Source organism: Podarcis gaigeae, assembly GCF_964106915.1.
Source record: "Podarcis gaigeae genome assembly, chromosome: 13".
Classification (NCBI taxonomy): Eukaryota; Metazoa; Chordata; class Lepidosauria; order Squamata; family Lacertidae; genus Podarcis; species Podarcis gaigeae.
The window spans coordinates 28,229,091-28,251,400 of NC_139689.1; the positions used below are offsets into that span (position 1 = coordinate 28,229,091).

Sequence of the window (22,310 nt, forward strand, 5' to 3'; positions counted from 1 at the left end):
AGATGGGTGGGGTACAAATAATAACATGGTGATGATGATTAAAGAAAACTTAGTTGATGAGGCGATTAATGGATTAAACATGCATCAACTTCCTTATGAAAAAAAAGTATATTTTGGTTTTAGATGATGCACACATCTATTGCAGCAAGTATATTAGAAGAGGCTTTCCTTCTTATCTCTAATATCAGAAGCAATGCTTCTTAAAAGATAGCACCTGCCATATCTGCTTTTTATAAGTACTTGTGATAAAAATAACAACAAAAAATGTAAAATCTGCTTTCCAATCAGTTGGCACATTATAAATTGATTAATCTAATTGATGAAACATTGCAGCTCTGTTTATTACTTTTTAATACTTCAGGTACAATGTGGTAGGGATGCTAAGGAAGCCCCATTTATTCTAAACCAATTTGCTGACCAAAATACTTCTCCCAGTGTCTTGTTGCTTCAGTTTGAAGTCTGCCCTTTGCTATTTAAATCCAGTTGTAGGTTGGCCATTATACAGAGATAGAACGAACTTGTTAGTGCAGGCACAGACTTAAGCCGTCCCCTTGCAAAATCCCCTTAAGCCGTCCCCTTCCAAAATCCCCAAACATGCCAAAGTCCTACTTCACTCGTGCAATGTAGGATTTACCTTGCCAGGAAAGAAACTGCTGTTCTTGAATTGGCGCAAGAAAAAGGCGATGAAAAACGTTCCTGCCATGAGGATAAGGGCAAGCAGGGCTGTGTTGGGTACAGGATAGTCTGGATCCCCATTTAGAACAGTGTTGTTATAGGCTGGCTGCAGAGGGAATTTCTCAAAAATCTGTAAGAGGGAAGATGTGTTAGAATGTGGAATGGACAGTGGGAAGGACTTGAGACGCCATACAACACAGCCAACTAAAATTAGCACACGTGCCCACACCACCACCCAAATCATGTTGCTACATGCAACAAAATAATTCCTACCCTTTCTCCCACAGCACACAAGTAAGTCTTAGACCTGGTCTACGTATGAAGCAGAGGGAGGTGATAGAGTTGACTGCACCATTTTAGAATACAGGCAGTGGGGTACCATTTTGAATCCCCATCGTATAAAAGAAAGAAAGAAGTGTCCCTCCACCTTCAGTCTGAAATCATACAGCGAATTCTGCTACCTCAGATCTCTAGCCCTTCGCTCCGCTGCAAACATAGATCAGGCCTAGTTTATGCTGCGAACCGCCCTGTGATCTTTGGATGAAGGGAGGCATACAAATTTAGTCAATAAAATAAGTAACAAAAATATATTGTGCAGACCTCAGTGCTAACAGGGACTCAAGGTTGAAACCTCTGCCCCTGTTCTTAGGTCCTTGCCCCACATTTCTGCTGCTTATCCTTCAAACATCTGTCTCCGAAAGGCTCGTCTCCTATGCACTTAGTCCACCCAGTCTAATTTCTAAACATTTGCAAGAGCTCCATTTCATTCTCCCTTCTTCCTACATGATGTTTTCAATCTCTTCTTTCTTCCTTTTGCTCTTCAGTTTCTATGGAAACCATGTCATGACAGCCTCGCTTCCTGGGGCCAAATTGTTACCAGGGAGGGGCAGAGGGTGAGGAGGGGCTACCTATAGCAATTCTAGAGGATTTCAGAAGGTGGAGACTGTAGAAGGTGTCACCGTCGTCATAATACTTAGTTATGCATGGTCAAAGATATGGGGGCAGTGGAGAGGGGGGGGGAACGGTGTAATAAGCTGAGACAAAAGTAGTAGAAATGCAGTAATACACAGGGAACATCAACTGAGATTAACAGAGCACATATTAATGCATGTGGGAGATACACTGTTCGCTTATGGACTTAGTAGGTGGCTTTGGATAAAGTCTTGTGCCTCCCGGTCTTGGTTTTTCCATCTGTAAAATGGGAATAAAAGTGGCAGGGCTGGTTGCCACAGAGAACAAACACGCAAACGACTGTATATTTGCGATAAAAAAACCCTTGCAACTTTTGTTCAAAAAAAGCTTGTGGGGATAAGATCTGAGAACCTCGAAGTCCTGTCTCTTGCTCACCTGATGACCCAAAACAATGGGATGGAGAACACTGAGAAAGATGCTTGAGGTGCAAATGACTAACATGAAACACAGCTGCTGTTTTTCACATATTGCCTCCAAGACAACGGTTAATTAAAGAAGCAGCATGACACCATCAAGCTCTGAAATGGAGTGAGGCAGGCAGAAACCGAGCAAGCTGCGAGAGTTATAATGAACAATAACTGGTTTAATATCTTGGTTTCTGTTATATAGTTTTTAGTTTGACATCCATCTTGGAACCACTCCCAAATGCCATAGGCATGCTCAGTTCCAAATTTTTCCTCAAGAAACTCTTTTGGCCACTAGGTGGCAGCTTCGTAAACATATCTTACATTCTTACATGCATACTGTGTGTCTTTAACAAAACATTGTAAGGAAGATGCTGTGTGTTCCTTGTAACATACGGTTTGGGCCTGAGCTTCCCTGTGCTCCTTTGGGAGGAAGTAGTTTCCTCAGTCACAGAGCTAAAACTCCAAGCTCTGGACCATACAATTTACAGTTTCCAGGATTTTTTTGAGGGCAGTCGTGTGCTTTAACTGTATGGTGTGATCTGCCTGAAGACAACATGAAAAGTCTGAAGACGGGTCATTTTTCATGCTCAGAACTCAAGACCAAGAGCCCAGCCACACTTCCATTTACCCTGTGATTTCTGGTCACAGAGCTGAAATTGACTGAGCGACATTAGGCATGGCCTTTTGGAATGGATGTCGGATGACAAAGGGCCTTTTCAGGTGTAGGTAGATTTGGCGTCAAGACTGCGATTTTGTAGCCTCGGGTGGCAGTTTCAGGCCTTGGGCAGAATCCTTTAGTCTATCTTCCTAAATGGGGGGGGGGCGTGAAGCAGTGACCCACACACCCCATGCGGTGGTGATCCCAGGGTTCCCCGTTAAAGGGGTCGTTTTGAGGGGAGGCATTGGCCATACGCTGAGAGGTTGTCATTGCTCTCCCCTGCAATGGTGGGGAAACAGGGGGTGGGCTCTCTGCTTGAAAATATGTTCTCCAGAGCCAGCCCAATCCCCACACATTCTGGATAACCCTGATGTCTTCCAGATCCCTGGCTGGGGACTGGGAAGGATAAATGCCCAATGCCTAAGCCAAGGTCTCTCTACATCTGAAACCTAATAAAGTTGTGGCAATTTTAATCCCATAGTGCATTTTCTTGAGTCATTATTCTGCTCGGGGGTTGCCTGGGGTTAGGGGGACTCCACCTGTCCACGTAATAATAATAATAATAATAATAATAATAATAATAATGCCTCTTGGGCAAATGATAATGTGGATGGGCCCCAAATCTCTCAGGATCCAGCATTCAAGCACAAAGGAAGCCAAGCCACACATGAGACAATGGAAAATAGGTACTATGTACAGCTCAGTGCTCAAACATGGCCATGACGGACCAACTTTCAGCCCGGCCTCACGGGTCTTGAGGAACCCTGTGGCCACGAAGCAGCCTGTTCCTTGTGCCAGCAAAGCTGCTCCCTCACAAAAGCAAAGGAAGGGAGGGAGAATGAAATATAAGACATGTTACCTTGTAGAGTTTGAAGAAAGTCTCATAGATGAAGATGAGGGAGATGAGGAAGGAGAAGATCTCCTGGGTGTAGCGGGAGATGTAACGGACCAGGAAGCTGCCCTCAAAAGCCACCACCACCAATACCAATATTATAAGCCAGAGGCCGATCCAGACTCTCCCCGGATGGTACTCAATCTCTAAACTCTGACAAAACTGTGTAGAGAGAAACGGGTGGGGTGCAGAGAGGAAAGCACAGGAGAAGCTAGTGAGATGTTGATGGTTCTTTCCCCCTCAGCTGAACTTGCTCTGGAATTAAACAGCTATCCAGAATGTAGAGTATTGGCCCTTCTCGTGATACGCTACACGGGCCATGCTGAAATCTTGTAGCCCATTCCTCCTGTGAAACCTGCATAGACATTTATAGCCAGGTCTGTGTACAGTGCTACCTTGGATTGAGTACTTAATTCGTTCAGGAGGTCCGTTCTTAACCTGAAACTGTTCTTAACCTAAAGAACAGTTTAGCTGCACCACTTTAGCTACTGGGGCCTCCTGCTGCTGCCGCGCCGCCGGAACACAATTTCTGTTCTCATCCTGAAGCAAAGTGCTTAACCTGAAGCACTATTTCTGGGTTAGCGGAGTCTGTAACCTGAAGTGTATGTAACCTGAAGCATATGTAACCCGAGGTACCACTGTATAGTGCACAGGTGCTTCTGGTCACAGCAAGCAAGCAGAGTTTGGTACATGTGAGGTTCAACATCTTAAGAATCTGAGCTTTGTTCTTTTAAAAGGAAGCAAGTTTCTACCATTTATGATAGGAATGTGAATGTTTTTAGACTCCCAGCTCCCATCCATCCCTGATCATTGGTCATGTTGGCTAAGGAGTCCAACAACATCTGGAGGGCAAGATGCTCCCCACCCTGTCTTAGGGTTATGCAAATATACCTGCAAACGCTCAGGCAGAATGGTTTTACTGGATCAAAAGTTGCCTAATCTAGCATTCTGTCTCCATCTGTGATCAGCTAGAACCACCTGGAAAGTGGTTAGGGTTCTATGCTGTTCTTGGTAAAGAGAGATATACTGCCTGCAAACATGGAAGTTCTATTTCATGTAACAGCTAATGACCATGAATAATAGAACTGTCCTCCATTTCGAATTCACCTGTTTTAAAAGCAATGTAAACTACTGTAATGGTCCTCACTACATCTTATGGTAACCATTGAATGGACAGGTGATCTCCATTGATTGGCAGGGTGGATCTGGGGACTGCATAAGTTTAAAGAAGCTTTTCAGTGTGTTGAAACAAGTAATCATTCAACAGGGATGTTATTTATAGCAGGATACCTACCCCATAAAAGGCTTCTTCAAAGACCAGAAGGGGGCCAGAAAAGCCAATCACAAGCAAAGGTTGAGCTCCAAGCAAACAGAAGATGACACCCTGGACTGCCGTGGAGATCAGAAGCTCAGATACTCCCATCTGCTTGTCAGTCTTCTCACCTGGAAGCAACAGCAGATTATAGGCAAGAAAGAAGAAACCTGGGGTGTTTCCTGCTTTAAGAAACTTAAGAGATCTAACTGGCACATCAGTAAGAGGGCTGAAAATTTTTGAACTGGAGATAGACAATGCTTCTTCTTAAGAGAAGTTTAACTTCTCAAGGCACATCCTTATTTCTTTTGTCTTGCTGTTGATAACAAAACAAAAGCCTGCTTGTCGAAGCTGAAAGTGACATGAGTGGAGGCACACCATGAGCAAAAATCCCCAGCCTTAATTACTGTAATGAGTTTGGGGTTGTGGGTGGCCTTGGTTTTCAGGGTCCCCTCCAGCCCTGTGATTTTATAGCTGTAAGACAGGATTCTGCAAAAGAAACAACAACCAGGAAGGGGGCGACTGCTAAAATGGTCAAACTATTTTCCTTGCTAAGTAAATAACCAGGTCTATTAAGTATCTGCTTTGTAATGTAAGCTAGAGATCTTTCCAGAAGGTGTGCCAGAGTATATCTTTCTTGTTCTTCCCTGATCCCCTGGCTGGAGGAGATGTCACCAAGGTCTCTTAGTTTACCATTAAAAGAATAAAACAAATGTCAAAAAATAAATTTCACATAGTTGGAGATCAGAAGCATAGGAGTGCCTGCGGCCCAAAGGTGATACAGATGTTTTTGTGCTTTAAAATTGCTTTTATAACTATTTACTTTACATGTAAGTTACGTTGGAGCACTGCTTATGGGAATAGTGGTTTAAAACTGTTCTATAAGCAAATCAGTCAGCAAGCAAGACATGGAAGTAGCCTCTAATAGGGTTTTTCTGGCATAATTTTCTAGCTGTTCATGTGGCCAAGCCCAAGTGGTGTCGCAAGGGGGAGCGTATGGCCCCCCCCCCGGTGCCATGTCTGGAGGGGTGACAAGAAGGCACCCCGCGGGGTGCTCGCCCCACCACCCCTGGGCGCAGCAGCATTAGCAGCCACCGCACCACCGCAGCTGCGTGTGGAGAATCCTCCGTTCGTGGCTCCGTTCGATGATCCCGCCACCGTCCATACGGCTTTTGAGCAGCGCTATTGGCAAACTGTGTGGTGTTGCACACATGTGCTGTACGTAGTGACACCGCACATGTGCTGTACATAGCAGTTTGCCGCAGCTGCCCGAGCACCGTACGGATGGCAGTGGGATCCCTCCATCCCTGCTACAGCCAGAGGATCCCTCTGCCACTGCTGCAGCTGTGAGCAGAGGATCCCACCACTTTTCGTATGTCGCTCGGGCGGCCCCGACAGCAAACCGCTACATACAACATATGCCCGGTGTCGCACGCATGCACTGTATGTAGTGATGCAGCACATGCACCCTACGTAGCGACACCACGCATGCATTGTACATAGCAGCGCAATGCGTGCGCACCCAGCGGTTTGGCCCACCCTGTGTGTCAGTTAGCCTTTTTTCACCCCTGCCATGCCCCACCTACATATGAGAAGGATGTGGAGAAAACAAACAAACCAGCATAGCCCAACCTGCTGGGAAACTTTATGTCATTCTACTTCCTGTCCTGTTTTGTCCAGAAAAAACTCAAGAGGGGAAGTGGTGCTGAGCTGCTGGGAACTCCAGTTTGATGCAATATTTCCCTCATTTTCATAACAATACTTCCCCACTGATAACCAGTTTGTGATTACTTGTTAGGGTGCAGCGAGCAGCCCCAGCTCCCTTACCCAGAAGGCCTCCAAAGGTAATGGCAGGAGAAAGGGCAGCAAAGTAGATAAAGATGACGGCAGCCAGAGACTGAGCATTGAGAGCATCCGTGATGTCACTGAGGTACTTGGGGTACCGGCGTTTTATGTCCCTCACCAGCCCTCCGAAAGGCCGGCCAGTCCTGCTCAAGGGGTCATCATCATCCTTTTCTGGGGTCTTGAAGGCTTGGCCCTGCAATTCTTGCTCTGTATGAGACATAAGAACACAGGGAATGACAAGGCTGAATGAATGGAGGGAAAAGAGGGCGGATGTTTTACTGGGGGCCTCAAAAGGGCTGTAAGCCTCGTTTTTTGCGAACATAGGTTTTGCATTATGTGGAGCTCATGAGTTTCATCCGAAATCTTGTGAGAAGCGCTTAAGGCAGCGGTGAGGAACCCCACAACAGGTCTCCACATTTGGCCTGTGAGGAGGTTTGGCAAAGCTACACACACCTGCCCCACACCTGACATTATCTATGACATTAGGTGTGGGGAAGCTGCAGGGATGAAGAATTCTATTTGGTTCTTATTTAAAGCTGAATCCATCAAATTCAGGTTCCAAAGCAATGTGAGAACCAAAGCATAACCATCCTCTGAAATTCTCACTTACCTGAATTTTGCGATGCAGTTCTACAACCAAGCAATGTTTACAAAAATACATACATCAAGGGAAAGTATGCATAAAAATGAATATATTGGTAAAAATAGTGTTAAAAATGCACTCTATTAGAAGTTGTTTTAATGTGTACATTAGTCAAACCTGCATACAAAATGAGTTTATTAGACACTTCTGAAAATAAAAATACATGTATAGAAATATGTATGATTAAAAATTCTGCAAATGTAATTAAGCCATGTGGGAGCAAACACACCAAACTGTTTGGGTGATAACAGGTTGCCTGATGTCACTGTAACATCAGGTGATTGAAAGCTGGGTGGCCCTGCTCACCTATCAAACTTGGGAGGTAAGAATATAGAGTTGTAGCCAACTAATTCCTGCTCAGAGTAGGCCCCGTGAATTAGCAAACTTAACTTAGTAACTTTACACTAATGGGTCTATTGTGAGTGAGACTAACATTGGCTACAACCCGAAGAGGCATGTGTCACTCAGCATAGTGTTTTTCATCAACGCTAATCTACTTAATATTTAAAACTCTCTATGTGATATACAAATATACAACATCTGAGAAGTACCATAGTTCAGGGAGAGTGCATCTGCTTAGCATGCAGAAGAGTCTAGGCTCAATCTTCAGCATCTCCAGGTAAGGCTAGGAGACCTGTCTGATATCCTGGAGGGCCACTTCCACTTAGGGCTCTTCCAGACCCCTTTTGTGTCGCATTCTAGGCTTTTAATGTTTGGTGCTTTATTATGTTTTTATATATGTTGGAAGCTGCCAAGAGTGAATGGGGTAACCCAGTCAGATGGGCAGGGTAAAATTATTACTATTACTATTTTTATTATTATTATTTGCAGGTCTGCACTTTGAATCTCCGTGTCCAAGTGCTTTGTTTTGCCCCGGTGCTTTCCCTATGAAAACCCTCTCTTTACCGCAGACAACAATTCCACTGAAAACCTGAGTTGCTGTTTGTTCCAATTCCACATCAAAGAGCAGGTTTTCCTGGGGAAAGCAGTGGAGGCGGAGGAGTGCCTGGACATGGACCAGAAAAGCACAAACCTGTGCTTAGAAAGTGATGTCCAAAACGTAAGTATGGATGGGCCCTTAGTGGAAACAATATTGAGCTAGATGAGAGAATCGTCTGATTCAGCCTAAGGCAGCTTCCTAGATTCCCTTGGTAGCGATCAGGCAAAGTTCCCTGCAGATCACCCCACAGTGATTCATACATACCAAGCTGTTTAGTGGGCTCTGTCCTCTCCTCCGGCCGGTACCTTTTTCGCAGGAGCTCCTTCTGCACTGGGAACAACGACTTAAGGAGCGTTTCACTTTGGATATGAGAGGGCGGGACGACGATGCAACAGTCCAGGTATGCATCCAGGCTCTTCAGCAAGTCTTGCCTACTTCCTGCCATGTAGGAGTCAAGGCGGAACACCTAGTCAGGGAAGAAGGAAAAACATGGAGACTCAGGGAGCCAAATGTTGTGCTTGGGAGGGTTCGTAAAAGCGGCAGTTCCTGGGGTAAATTTCCGCAGGATCTTCCTGTGTCCTGAATGATGACATGGCTTGTGGCACATGGCCAGGTCCACATTGTTTAATTTAACATGCTACTTTTAACACTTTTAGCTCCTGTTTTTCCAGAAGAGTTAAGTTAAGCTTGCAACACAAGTATGAGGTCCACCCTTTCCAGAGTGCTTCTGTCTACCATACTCAGGTGAATGAGGAGATGCAGGGAAATCCTAGATCTTAAAACAGGGATGGGAAAAGCCTGTGGCCCTGCAGAATGATGTTGCTGGATTCCCAGCCTCAGCTAGCATGGCAAAATGGTCAGAGGTGATGGAAAACAACACCTGGAAAGCAACAAGCTCCCCATGCCTAACCTAGACAATCCTTCCTTCCATGAAAGGAAATTCCAACTACAGTGGTACCTCGGGTTAAGAACTTAATTCATTCCAGAGGTCCGTTCTTAACCTGAAACTGTTCCTAACCTGAGATACCACTTTAGGTAATGGGGCCTCCTGCTGCCGCTGCACGATTTCTGTTCTCATCCTGAAGCAAAGTTCTTAACCCGAGGTACTATTTCTGGATTAGCAGAGTCTGTAACCTGAAGCGTCTGTAACCTGAGGTACCACTGTACTTTCTAGGGCAAGTTGAAGCTATGGAGGGTTCCAACTTACCCTTTCAGACATCATTGTTGAAATGGCTCTCCCAATCTCATGGTAGTAGTTGGCGTGAGGGGAATCTGGGCCCAGAACCACAAAAAGGAATCGGACAGGCACAGGAACCTCCAGAACGTGGTCCAGTTCTACAGCATCCTTCAAGCGCACAAAGGCTAGAGTGGGATGGTCCACAATGCTGGCACGGCCTGAAGGGAGGATGGATGGGTATGGGGCATCATTTAGGAGGCTTAGCACAGAAACAGAAAGAAAAAGAAACACAAACCATGTGCAGGAAAGGAAGGGATCCAGGCAGAGGCAAAGGGAGGAGGAATGGAAGAGAATAGGGACACGGGAAGAAAACGAGAGACAGCAAAGTGAGCAAAGTCTGCAAATGAGTTTGGCTAAGCCAGATAGAGAAGCAAAGCAGCGTTTTTGTCAGGGAGAAACATGACTACCCCTGACAAAACACACAAGACAAGCAAGAACCAGAACATACTACCTTCCTCCCAAACTTGCTAGATTAGCATACATCTTGTAGAAGAAGTTATATTATATCCCATGTTGGCTTGAATCAGGACTGGCTCTACCATTATGTAGGGTGGAGGGGCAAATTTGTGGCAATTGTAAACTCCAGCAAGTTGTCAGTTGTTGTTGTTTTAAAAAATAATATATTTGTAGCAACCAGAGGGAGCATCTTTTTGGGATTTTCCATCTCAAACCCCAAAACGTCTAAGGCTATGCTGGACAGACATTTTGAATCTGGTTAAATTTTTTGTGATTTTAAATTTGGTTAATTTTTTTTATTTAAAAAAAAGGAAGAGGAAAGAAAGGAACAAGGAAGGTGGAGTTGAGAGCAGAGAAATGCTTTTGCTAGTCTTTTGTGGTTAAATATGGTAGCTCTAATACAGACTACTGAGGCCCTGGGTCCCATTCAATGTTCCTTCTTTTCTCTTCCAATATCAGGGGACCTCTGAGAAAGGAGCCCTCCAGACATTCTGTTTATTAGGTATTCTTTATTATTTGTGTTTACGATGGTATCGGAGCAGTCACACAGTCCATACTGCCCAACTTTTTCAGGTCAAAAACCAGGACATGCGTCTTTCAAGATGTGCTCCTGGGTGAGTTACATGACCTGCATTGTGATCTTGCCCCCCCCCCAGTGCTTTTTTGGGGTGCAATCTTTGGTGACGCCCCAAAATGTGCATTGCTGGTGGTTGCACAAATTGCAGCCCCCCAAAGCACTTTTTGGGAATGAGAGCACAGAGTGAGAGCATGGCACCCAAAATGGCCACCATGATCTCTCATGGCCCCTCCACAACCCCATAGGTGGTGTCTGATTGGCTCACCTCACTGCCACTCTCACCCTGCCAAAGCGCTTCCCTTCCTTATATATGTGTTGCCACTTCTGGCTCTCTGGCACCATTTGAAGGTCCCAGGGCTACGAGGGTCCCACCATCCAGTCCTAACAGTGCCATTGCATATGTTAAAAGTACTTACCAACCAGGACCAGTGTCGCTTCTGCATCAGGTGGGATCTTATCTGCCAGTGGCTTCTTAATACCACCGCTGGAGCCTTCCTGCAACAAGAGAAGCAAGCAGTTAACCCCCAAGGTCATGAGGCAGGTTGACATGGCCCAAGTTCATTTCACAGTATGTGCTCTGTTGCTGCCCTCAGAATGGGAGATTCTGAGAATACAATGTTTTCATTTCTATGAATGAATTAGAATTTTCAGTCGTTTATTCCTCTGGTCTCAGCACATGAATGTCAACTCCAAATCTAACATGTATATATGAAGTTCTACTTTGTTTGGTGGGGGTCTTGGGTTATTGTTGTTTTTAAATATTGTACTAGTTTTTCTTTAAAATAAATCCAAGTATTGACCATTGGAACAGAAATCTGCTTTCAGAATGCATATATATTTGCACTCACCCTTCCCTGAAAACATGGCAACTTTTCCTTTTGGGGATTTAGGAATATATAATTTGAAAAAGGCTATGGAACTTCATTTTCAATATATGATTACAGCAGTGAGACGTTGATATGCACAAGATGGAAAGACTCATAACTACCTACAATGGAGGAACTTGTCAAAATTACTGGCTTTAGCTGAGATGGCAAAGTTGCCATGTTTAATCAGAGAAAAGTCGTTGCCAACAATTACTAAAGACTGGAAACTTTTTATAGCCTTTTTGTGTGGAAAAGAAAATGCACTCATGACTTTTGGGTTTGAAGATGGAAGATAATTTGGTTTATAAAAAGTAGATTTGTTGGGTGTTATCTTGAAGTGGATGTGTTGAATAATTTTTATATATAGCTGACAGATATATATTCTTTCTTTTCCTTTTCCTCTTTTCTTCATCTGTCTTTCTATCTCTTTCTCTCTTTCCCTTCCTGGTCCGTCTTTTTATTTAGATTAGCTTTTTAGCTTTGATAAAAAATATATTTGATATCAATTTTTGTATTCCTATTTCCAAATTTTAATAAATTTTATTTTATTTTATTTTTTAAAAGGACAACTTTTGCGGATTCAGGATGCAACTCTAAGTATACTTCGCAGGGAGAAAATCCCATTGAACTCAGTGGGGCTTACTTCTGAGTAAAAGTGCTCTTATTAATCTGCATGCATTCTTCGGAGGACAGAGCATCAGTATCTTATGGTGCCAAACAGGCATACGAAATGAAAGGCTTTTGATTTACAAATGAACAGTGGGTTGTAAGTGCCCTTCTATACCTGAAGGACTGATCCAAGGACTGATCACAAATTGGTCCCAGCCTTAACCCAGTGTGACTCCATTCTGGTTCAAGTCCCAGAGTTCCTGGAGTTGAGTTCACAAGATTGGTCTTCTCCATCTCCTAAACCCACTGACTGAAAGTTCTCTTACCTGCTCTGAGTCAGCAGGGAAGGTCTTCATCTCAATCTGGTGATATTCTTGCAGAAGCGGCTGTCCTGAGTCCTGGCCATCAGTTCTGTCCAGCCGCCCAGGCAGAAGAGTCCCCACTGAAGCAGACTCATCCGGGTGACTGGACAAAAGGGGAAATAAATGAGGGGAAGGGAAGGAACCAAGAAAGAAGGGGCAGGGAGGGAAGGAGAAAAGTTTGATGTCTAGGACCTCGGACAAGCAAACATCCAGTAAATAATTAAAATTAATAAATACTTTATTACTGGTTTCGTTCACAGGCAACTGATACATGTGAAACTATCAGAGGTTGGGAGGCAATATTCAGTAGGCTCAACACCCCACACAAGATGGGGCAGATGAGGCCCAGTCCTAGCTGGGAAAGGTATTGTCTCTGTAGTGTTGAGCTTCCAAACCCTCATAAATGATTGTGAGGATATTTCCCTGCCCCTTCTTCAAGCTCAGGAGGACGTCTGGGCAGTGGTGGAGCTTCATGCTCCGGCATTAGGGGGCGGAGAGCAGGCGGGGGCGTGGCTCATCGCCTGTGGGGGCATGGTGCCCAGCGTGGGGGGGGCAGCCACGATGGCACCCTGCCGTGATTGCGCTGCCGGGGGCGGTGCACTCCCCACACACTCCTCTTCCTCCGTTAGTGCGTCTGGGGTTATCCGCAACACACTGCACTCTAGAGACTCTCTAAGTGGCACAAAAACCACATATGACATGGACACACTCCTGCACTCTGGCTGAATTTGGAGCCAGAAGGGAGGGAATGGGCTCACCCCCTGACTTTGTGCTGTGCTTTGGAAGTGTACCTGTGCTGAAGGAGGAGAGTCCTTAAGACTAACTCTCGGTCATCCAGCTTGATCTTCCCTTCATGGATCATTTCATCAAGCATCTGATTGGCAATCCCAGCTAGGCTCTTCTCTTGCAGGTCTAGAAGAACAGTTCCTAGAAGAGTAGAAAGAAGGAACACACTGGCTGAAACCCGACAATTCAGAAGATATGCCTGCTAAAATTTCAAAGGTACAAAGGAAGAGGATTTGGGAATCTTTCCAGATGACTATTCAGTTCCCCCAGCAAATTGTTGTCACTCTTATTTCGGAAAGTCCAGATTTTTCAGCAAGGTTATGCTCATGCTGTTGAATGGGTTGAAACATATTTTTTCCCCTAAGCTACCTTAAATATATATATATTAATATTAAACTTTCCTGAAAGAGATAACCCTTGTTTTGTGGGGCCCCGGACAGGGTCTGCAAAATTATCCTAGGGACATCTCTTCTAGGGGCAAAACAACATGGTCATTTGGAATTTTTATATCTTCCCCTTTGCAAGGACAAATATCATAGAATCAGGATTTAGGTGAGAGGGAATTGGAAGTGGTGGGTGTCTTTGCCTATGTGTTGTAGGCAAGCAGAGCAGCTCCTAAAAATGATTGCCTGTGCTCAACCTGAGGGCCAATTCATACATAAAAGCTGCATTTCCTCAATGCCACAGAGTGACAACAGGCACAAACCTCACGGCAATTTCCCTCACCTTTGCTGAAAGCCCTGCGCACCTCCAGAAGGCTCTGGAAATTCAAATAGGAGAGGTGTGGTCTTCCCCAGTGCCCCATCTCCTCAAAATCCTCTTCCAGGTTGATCCAGTGAGAAGCCTCCATCCAGCGAAGCTCGTTGTTCCTGTGCATGACCAGTTCATGAAGTTCTACAAATGCCTGGGGAATATAGCAAAGGGCCCTGCGATTATGGTGGCCACCTTTCCCCTTCCCCTTTCAGAGCTCTTTAGCGCAGATCTACACTCATGGTTTATAAGTTATGGTTTTTATAACATAGATGGACATATTATGTTTTTTGCTTGTAACGTGAATGATACGTTATTAAAACGTGACACCAGAGGGCGCTGCAGAGAAACTGACAGTAGGAAAACTGCTTTTTGACAACACACACAAAAAACGCTAAGGAACGTTTTTAACTTACTAGTATGTTCTGTAACATTTTAGAACGATATATCTAATACTGTTCTAATAACGTTAAAAAGGTCAGTGTAGATCCAGCCCAGGTCTCTTTAGAAGTAGCAAAAGAGGCAGAAATTCAACAAATCATGTCCTCCCTTAAAAAAGGCACGTATTGTGGTGAGACCTGGACAACCGACACCCTGTGTTGTGGGTGGGTATAATTGGTTAGACACAACATCCAATTGTTAGGTCCCTCAAAGCTGGGTACAATCTGGCCAATGGGATGCAGTCCAAATTGTTTGAGGGACCTATTTATGCCCATGCACGTGACCCAGAGCTTCCTCTTTCGGCGTGTGCATTCGGAACACCCACCCACCTCTCCCTACTTTTAGGGCTTGCTGCACTTGACCTTGCTATGCCGTCGTGTGTCATCTATTGTTGGGACAGGGGCATGGCAGGAATTTCCCCCACTTGGCTGTTTGGCTGTTGCCATTTGGGTTTCGCCTGCCGCGTAGCAAGTCGTCACAACTTGTAAGGTTGCAGATAGGCTCTGGTTCAGGTGACAGGGATTGGATAACGCTCTCGCCATCCCTATGGTTTGGTCAACCCCTGAGAGGGGGTTGTGCCCGTGCCTGAGTCCAGGGGGACATTTGCGTGGAGGAGTTGGCCGTTCCCGGCTTTTCTCTTATCCAGGTGTTCACCCTTGGCTGACCTATGCTGGAAACCTGGGTCAGTGCTACCTGCATGGCAGGGAGCTAGTTGAACCAGAGGCTATGCAACCAGTCACTTTCTGTAATCAATAAAGTTGTCGCCTAAATTCTGCCAAAAACCAAACCAAAATTTGAGTCATGTGTGAATTTATTTTAGGGGGAAGGTTTCTGGGTTTGAACACGCAAGTACAGAGATAGCTTAGTGGAAGGCCGATAGTTTCACCTGTTGAATTTCTCCCTGCATTGAGCACATTAAAGACACAAGGAGCACTGCCAGAAAGAAAAGCTTCCTTGTTAGTGAGACAAAGTAAAATTCAAAGCTCTCCAGTCCCTAGGAACTTACCTCGTGTGTGTTTCTGCGATAGGAGGGTGGTGGGGCAGCCTTCCCACTTCCTAACGCTTCCTCAGGTGAGGAGCCACCTGCCAACAGGAAAATATGTGTATTTATTACTTTTGAATTCCACCCCTTCCCCAAATTCCTCCAAGAAGCTCCAGGCAGCATGCATGAAATTACCCAACTATATGCCCCCAACAACCATATGAAATAAAGTTAAGCTGGGAGATATGGCCTTGTCAAAGGACACCCAGTAAGCTTCAGTTTCTAGATCTTCCTTGTCCATGTCCACAGCAATGTATCTACTGTCCTGCAGGGTCTCAATAGTTAATCAAGTCTCACTGCACTTTGTTCCCTTTCTTGTGTGGCCCAGGTGAACTTCAGGCGTTCCACAGGGAGGGTGCCACTACCGAGAAGGCCCTCTGCCTGGTTCCCTGTAACTTGGCTTCTCGCAGTGAGGGAACCGCCAGAAGGCCCTCAGCACTGGACCTCAGTGTCCAGGTAGAACAATGGGGGTGGAGACTCTCCTTCAGAATGGAATAAAATGTGTGAATCTATGGTGCTCACTAGAGGCAAGAGTTTCTAGAGGCCAGGTGGAAGTGGCTGATACATCAAGAATGGCCATTCTAGTTCACAAGTACCAAAAGGTAAAATGTATTCCCAGTGGGAAAGATATAGCTCTGTGGCAGAGCATCTGATTGCATGCAGGAAGTTACAAGTTTGAGCCTCAGTATTTCCAGGTAGGCCTGAAAACCTGGAGAGCTGCTGACAGGCAGTGTAGAGACTTAATCTCAGGGTCATGGGTTCAAGTTGCACATTGGGTAAAAGATTCCTGCAGTGCAGGGGGTGGGACTAGATGACCCTTTTGGTCCCTTCCAACTCTACAATTCCACGATTCCACAAAACAGACAGTACTGAGCTAAATGGCAGCTTCCAAATGTTCAATCTCTTCAAAAAGGCAAAGACAGGGACAAAGTAGGGAACAGTTTTTGTGCCCCTGACAGGTACCAGAAAATCAGGACAATTGGTGCAAACCCAGTTTCTCGGAGTTCTCTTCCAATTTTTCACAGCTCCTTCTTTTTATTTCCAGTTCCCCTAATTCAAAGATTTGTCTAGCTGTTGTAAAGCCAACAGAATAGGCATTTGAATTCCCACTGTTTTCTTTTCTTCCTCCCGCTATCAGAAGTCAGGACCTTCATATCAACTGAGCGTAAAAGTTAAGACAGGTATTGTCCTCCTGCTGTCAATTTCTGGAAGTTGGTGCTCTATATATATTGGCTGCTGCAACTGATCTTTGAGAAAGGTTAAAGAAGGACCGAACATTCTTTATGTATTCTTTATGTATGCAACAACAGCAGCAAGGATACTTATCGCCAAACATTGGAAAACCCAAGATTTGCCCACGCTGGAAGAATGGCAGACGCAACTGATAGACTGTATGGAATTAACAGAAATGACTGGCAGAATCCGAGACCTGGAGAGGAAGCAGCGGAAGAGGATTGGAAGAAATTCAAGGACTATTTACAAAAATATTGTAAATTGTATGAGTGTTAAGAAGGATGCAGGACTGAAAACAACATGGCACCACCAAGCTAGTTGAAAGGAATATGACAATAAGCGAAATTTGAGAAAAAGATAAATTTTGGATAAATATTATGTCTAAATTAAGTATTTAAGCTCTAGATAAAAGTATTTAAAGTCAAGGACACAATATTGGAAAATTACAAAATAAGAATCGAAACAAGGTGATAAATTGCTGTTTAAAGTTTTATAAATTAGGAACGCAGGAACGAGAGATGTGAGGAAGTCCAAAAAGCGAAGAAAATATGGTTATTAACTATTTGATTCTGTTGTGGTATGCTTTTTGTATAATTTTATTTATTTATTTATTTATTGTCCTTTTTTTGTTTACTGTATCCTGGTGATGGTTTTATATGTGTTTGGTGATTATAATGTCTAAAATCTTTAATAAATATTTTACAAAAAAAAAAAGAGAGAAAGGTTCTAGAGGGGGTTGCCAGGATGCCTGGTTTGACCTGAAACTTCAGGATTTTAGCATCATTCTCTGAGTCTCAAAAAAAATGTAAAACCACAGGGTGAGAAGCCAAACTAAAGGCAGCAGGTAATTGCATAAAAGCTGCAGTGTTTCTGCTTTAGCCCTATGTCCACCAGGCTGTGAGATATCAGGCACAGACAGGCTCTATTGTCTGCCCCCAAACAGGCACCACTAGGTTCTGCTTCTATCTCATAAGGTTCCACCTCCTGATCTTCCAGGCGCTATCCAAGCAACCCTGCATTTCAGGACTGGAGACCAAACAGCAGCCTTTGTTTCTGACAATCTCTGCCATACCTTGAGTGGGCAAAAGCAGCCATTGTTTCGGGTAGAGTGTGGGAGGCAAGGAAAAGGGTGCCCCCAGCCCCATGGCAGCTCTGACTTACGTATTTTAACATTTAGCACCTTAAAATGATACTACACCAAGAACACAATGCACATCTAAATTATGCAGTTCTCAAAAAAGGGCTCCAAATCAAACTTTGGTGATTTGATGTGTATAAAAGCATGGAAGAGTGTCAGCAATTTAATAATAATGAAATATTTGGCATGCATAGATCGCTTTTGAGCTGCAGAGATCCTGATTCATAGCTTACTCTTAGCCATTAAACGACATCACCTCTTTATTTATTCACAACTTGGGCAAGTAGCAGAATTCTGGATGGCATGCTAAATGACTTTCACCACCAAAAGGCAGTGAAGACCTTATCTTAAATTGATAAGTAGGAGTAGCCAGCATTTCCTGCCATGGTCATCCCATTTAGCATAAAGAAATAGCATATATATATATATAATTAATATTTTGAAAATTGGCATATTAACTCCATGTATTTTGCCATTTGCTCAATGAATTGGCATTCCGATTATTAAAACATAGAATAATATGTTGCATGAGCCAAAAATAATACGTTGCGTGAGCTATCAGCTACTAGACGTTGGAAGTAAACGACGGGAAAGGCCATCGTTTCTCCTCATCTTGTTAGTGAGATTCCAATGCAGCCTTCCTCCACCTGGTGCCCTCCAGGTGTTTGGACTTCCAACTCCCATCAGCCCTCACTGGCAGAGCTAATGGCAAGAGATGAAGGGAGTTGTAGTCTAAAACATTTGGAGGGCACCCGGTTGGGGAAGTCTGCTCCAGGAGCATTTGCCCAGGCCTGATAGAATAGACTGCTGGGTTCAGTGGATCCTTGGTCTGAAGCAAGGGTCAGCAAACTTTTTCAGCAAGGGGCGGGTCCACTGTCCCTCAGACCTTGTGGGGGGGGGTGGACTATATTTTGAAAAAAAATATGAACGAATTCCTATGCCCCACAAATAACCCAGAGATGCATTTTAAATAAAAGGACACATTCTACTCATGTAAAAACACGCTGATTCCCAGACCGCCCGCAGGCTGGATTTAGAAGGCAATTGGGCTGGATCCGGCCCCTGGGCCATAGTTTGCCTACCCATGGTCTGAAGCAAAAAAGCAATTACAGTTGTACCTCAGAAGTTGAACGGAATCAGTTCCGGAAGTCCGTTCGACTTCCAAAATGTTTGGCAACCACGGCACAGCTTCCGACTGGATGCAGGAAGCCTCGGAAGTAGAAGCGGACTTCCGAGGTATGACTGTATTGCATTCCAAAGTCTACCCCTCTACCCCTATTCATTGGACCAAGTGCAGAATCAGATGTCACAGAGCTATATCTTCAAATGTGGGGATGAAAAAAGTGTGTTCTCTCTCTCTCTCTGTGTGTGTGTGTGTGTGTGTGTGTGTTTGTGTATAAGAGAACAAAACAGAGAAATGGCAAAGCCATGAAGAGTTCAACACCTCCATGCACAATTTCTTCACTTTTAATGGCTTCCACATCACTCTTTGGTAGTGACTTGTGTTTCAAGACACAGACCTGCCACCAGTTTGGGACCAGCTAGTTCCAAGCTTCCCCATAGATCCAGACTATGGTGTCTGCCACAATCACAGAGGAGTTTGCATTGTGGATGGTTCCCATGAGGCAACAACAGGAGCCTCAAACAAGCAAGCCAAGCCACTTGCAAGGGGGGGAAATCAAACAAGAAAACCCCAGTGAGCGTCACCACCAGCCACTCTGATCTCTCAAAGACCATCCTGATGCCTAATACAGATACCATTCAGGCTCTGAGGTTTAAGCAAAATCAACTTCTCCGAAGGGAAAGTATATTGGAATTTAAGTGCAGCCTCCCCTCCCCAGAACCTACCTGACTAAGAGTCTGAAACTGGATTTTCATTGTTGTATGTCAACTGCAATGTACAAATAGGCTATGAATTCCCTACAAAAACCCCCACACTCTTCAGGATACACTACAAATTGTCGGTACCAAATATATCCCTCACTGTTCAAGAAAGAATGTTGCCCTCTTTGCAAATTGTGATGGTATCTCTACGACAAATTTCCCCCGTTCTGCCCATCACAATGAAGATTCAAACAGGGGAGACTGATAACTCTGTATGTGCAACCCTGGTCTTAGCTGATGGCAAGGTTTAATGCCACAGCCCATTAAACGTAGGATATAAGAATAGATTAAACATAGGGTATAATAATACGTTACACCGTCCCTGTGTTGGTGCAGAGTGCATTTATTTCAGCATGTCCCCCTGTGGAAAATCTCCACGGATCAGGGGAAACAGCTTCCAGATGAGAGGTTTGGCACTTCCAACATGGGAACAACCGCCTCCATATTCAAGACCAAGAGCGATGGTGCTAAGTCCCCAGTGCTAGTCCCTTCAAACAATTCTGATTCTTTTCAGAAAGCCCTCACAACCCACATCCAAAGTTTCTTGCACACATGTTCAACTTCTTCCACACAAAAATGCATTTAAAAGGTCATCTCTGGCCATGGTACTGATCCTACCGTTCATAATCGCACACTACCCCCACCAACTTTATCCCACATACCCTAAAAAGCAGGCACAGTCCACCGTCCGGCATCCAAAAGAAAAGAGCTCCTGGAGTTTTGGCTCTATAAACCCCCCTTTTGGCACGAGAGCAGGACGCCTGGGCCCCACCCTCAGATTCCTGTCACAAGTGGTTTTTGTGTTCATAGTAAATTGAAAGCCACTCTAACTTTGCTGACAGTAAATAAAGGGGGCCTTGGGCTCCTATCTAGGTGAGGGGACCAGCCTGGAGGCTTTCAAGAGGTTGAGTTGTAAGAAGTGCTTCATTACCAAGCCATGACAAGCCCTTCAAGCTTACTGTTAAGCCAGGACACTTAATTAATCACCAGGTGAAGTTCCTTGCTGGGTAAGGTCTTGGTATATAAGAGGAGCACAGTTGCAGCAGACAGCACTGAGCAATAAGATAAAGCAAGTAATAGTAAGATGCAGGATAAAATAGAAAGAATAAAAGCAGGCAAATGGGAGAGTGTGGTGCAGTAGAATTCAGCACAGCATCTAAGGATGGGTGAATCTATTTCCCCCCCATCTTAAATTCAGTTCTTCACATTCCCACATCACTTTGTGATTTTTTTAAAAAAAGTATTCATGAAAATTCACCAGCATTTTAGTGTGCATTTCTCCTAATATGCACATTTTTTGCACACAATCTTCGCTAGTATAAATCATTTTTGCATGTTGTTTTCACTGATATATTCATCTACATGTACACATTGCTGGGCTGGAGAACTGCATGGCAAAATTCAGAGAAGGGCAAGTTTTCAAGGGTGGCTGGGTTTCTGTTCACACATTGCTTTGGTAAATGCCTGTTAGGTATGTTAGCCTTTCAGTGTGAACTGAATTTATCCCCCGTCCCTTATAGGGTTCCCATCTTCTTTAATTGTTACTGTGCTGAAACTGCGTCTGTTCCAAACTTTGGAGATTGCACAAGCACAGAAATTTGCATACGGGGTGCAGAATTGAGATCCCCAAGAACCTCAGCTTTCTTGCCTTCCATCTGCAAGTCTCTGGTCCTTAAAATGACAAAGTATGGCTTGAAAGTGCCTGGATGATGTCTAGCAACTTCTTGGAAAGCTCAGTTGTGGGGAGGGAACTGAGCAGGACTTCGGGGGGGGGGGGTAGGCTTCACTTAGGTGTGTAGCAAGAAATGTTGTGGCACTAAGGCTGTGTGTGTGTGTGTGTGTGTGTGTGTGTGTGTGTGTGTGTGTAAATAATTGCATAGCAACTAGAATCAAATTATAGACAACAATTAAAATTCAATAATATTTAATCTTACAAAAGTTAGAAACAAGTGCCTGGCATTTACCAGTCATTGAGTGCCTTTGGAGGAGAAGTAGGGGAACTTGCGTTGAGCAAGCTGAAATCCTTGTGTGAGTGGATGGATACCACCTACTGCCTTAAACACATCCAACCATCATCTTCTGCTGCCCACTGTGTCTGGTCTGGAGCTCCTTTCCAAACCACTACCTCCCTCCCACTTCAAATCCTGCCTCAGAACTCCTTAGATCTTTGATTTATCCCCCTTAGTCTTCATCCTGAACTGAAACTTCACTTTGTGTAACTGCGTTTGGACATATCTATTACGTCCACCATCCCTCCACCATCCTTATTTCCATTGTTCAAAATGAATTTCTCAGCCGGCTGCACTTTGGGTCATGTTCACTCTGCAAACCTCCATTTGCACAGTGATGGTGCTAAAAAAAAATATGATGTTGAGAATGTTGGAGTCAGGCAACTGCCTACACTGAAACTGTGTTAAATGGTCCTTCATATCGCTCACATTCATCCATTCTCTCTCACACACATACACACCAATAACCCAAAGAGCTGCTTTTAACCAACTGTAAACAGAAACAGCTCGCACTCAATGGCTTCTGTCTTCATTTCAAACAAAATCTTTATTTATCATCAATAGCAGAAGCATTCA

At 44.4% G+C, this 22,310-nt stretch overlaps 1 protein-coding gene across 2 annotated transcripts in view; it reads right to left on the reverse strand.

The window, feature by feature from the left end:
• The window catches only part of SLC4A1 (solute carrier family 4 member 1 (Diego blood group)), a 46,559-nt gene that overhangs the window by 11,357 nt on the left and 12,892 nt on the right, over positions 1 to 22,310 (reverse strand). For both annotated transcript variants that reach the window (XM_083708487.1, XM_083708486.1), the window contains 11 exons: positions 15,435 to 15,511; positions 13,964 to 14,141; positions 13,243 to 13,378; positions 12,416 to 12,554; positions 11,031 to 11,109; positions 9,552 to 9,739; positions 8,609 to 8,810; positions 6,744 to 6,968; positions 4,899 to 5,047; positions 3,572 to 3,766; positions 635 to 805 (listed from right to left, as the gene is read on the reverse strand). In XM_083708487.1, the coding sequence (XP_083564613.1) occupies positions 635 to 805; positions 3,572 to 3,766; positions 4,899 to 5,047; positions 6,744 to 6,968; positions 8,609 to 8,810; positions 9,552 to 9,739; positions 11,031 to 11,109; positions 12,416 to 12,554; positions 13,243 to 13,378; positions 13,964 to 14,141; positions 15,435 to 15,511 (1,739 nt within the window). The remainder of the gene's footprint in view (positions 1 to 634; positions 806 to 3,571; positions 3,767 to 4,898; positions 5,048 to 6,743; positions 6,969 to 8,608; positions 8,811 to 9,551; positions 9,740 to 11,030; positions 11,110 to 12,415; positions 12,555 to 13,242; positions 13,379 to 13,963; positions 14,142 to 15,434; positions 15,512 to 22,310) is intronic.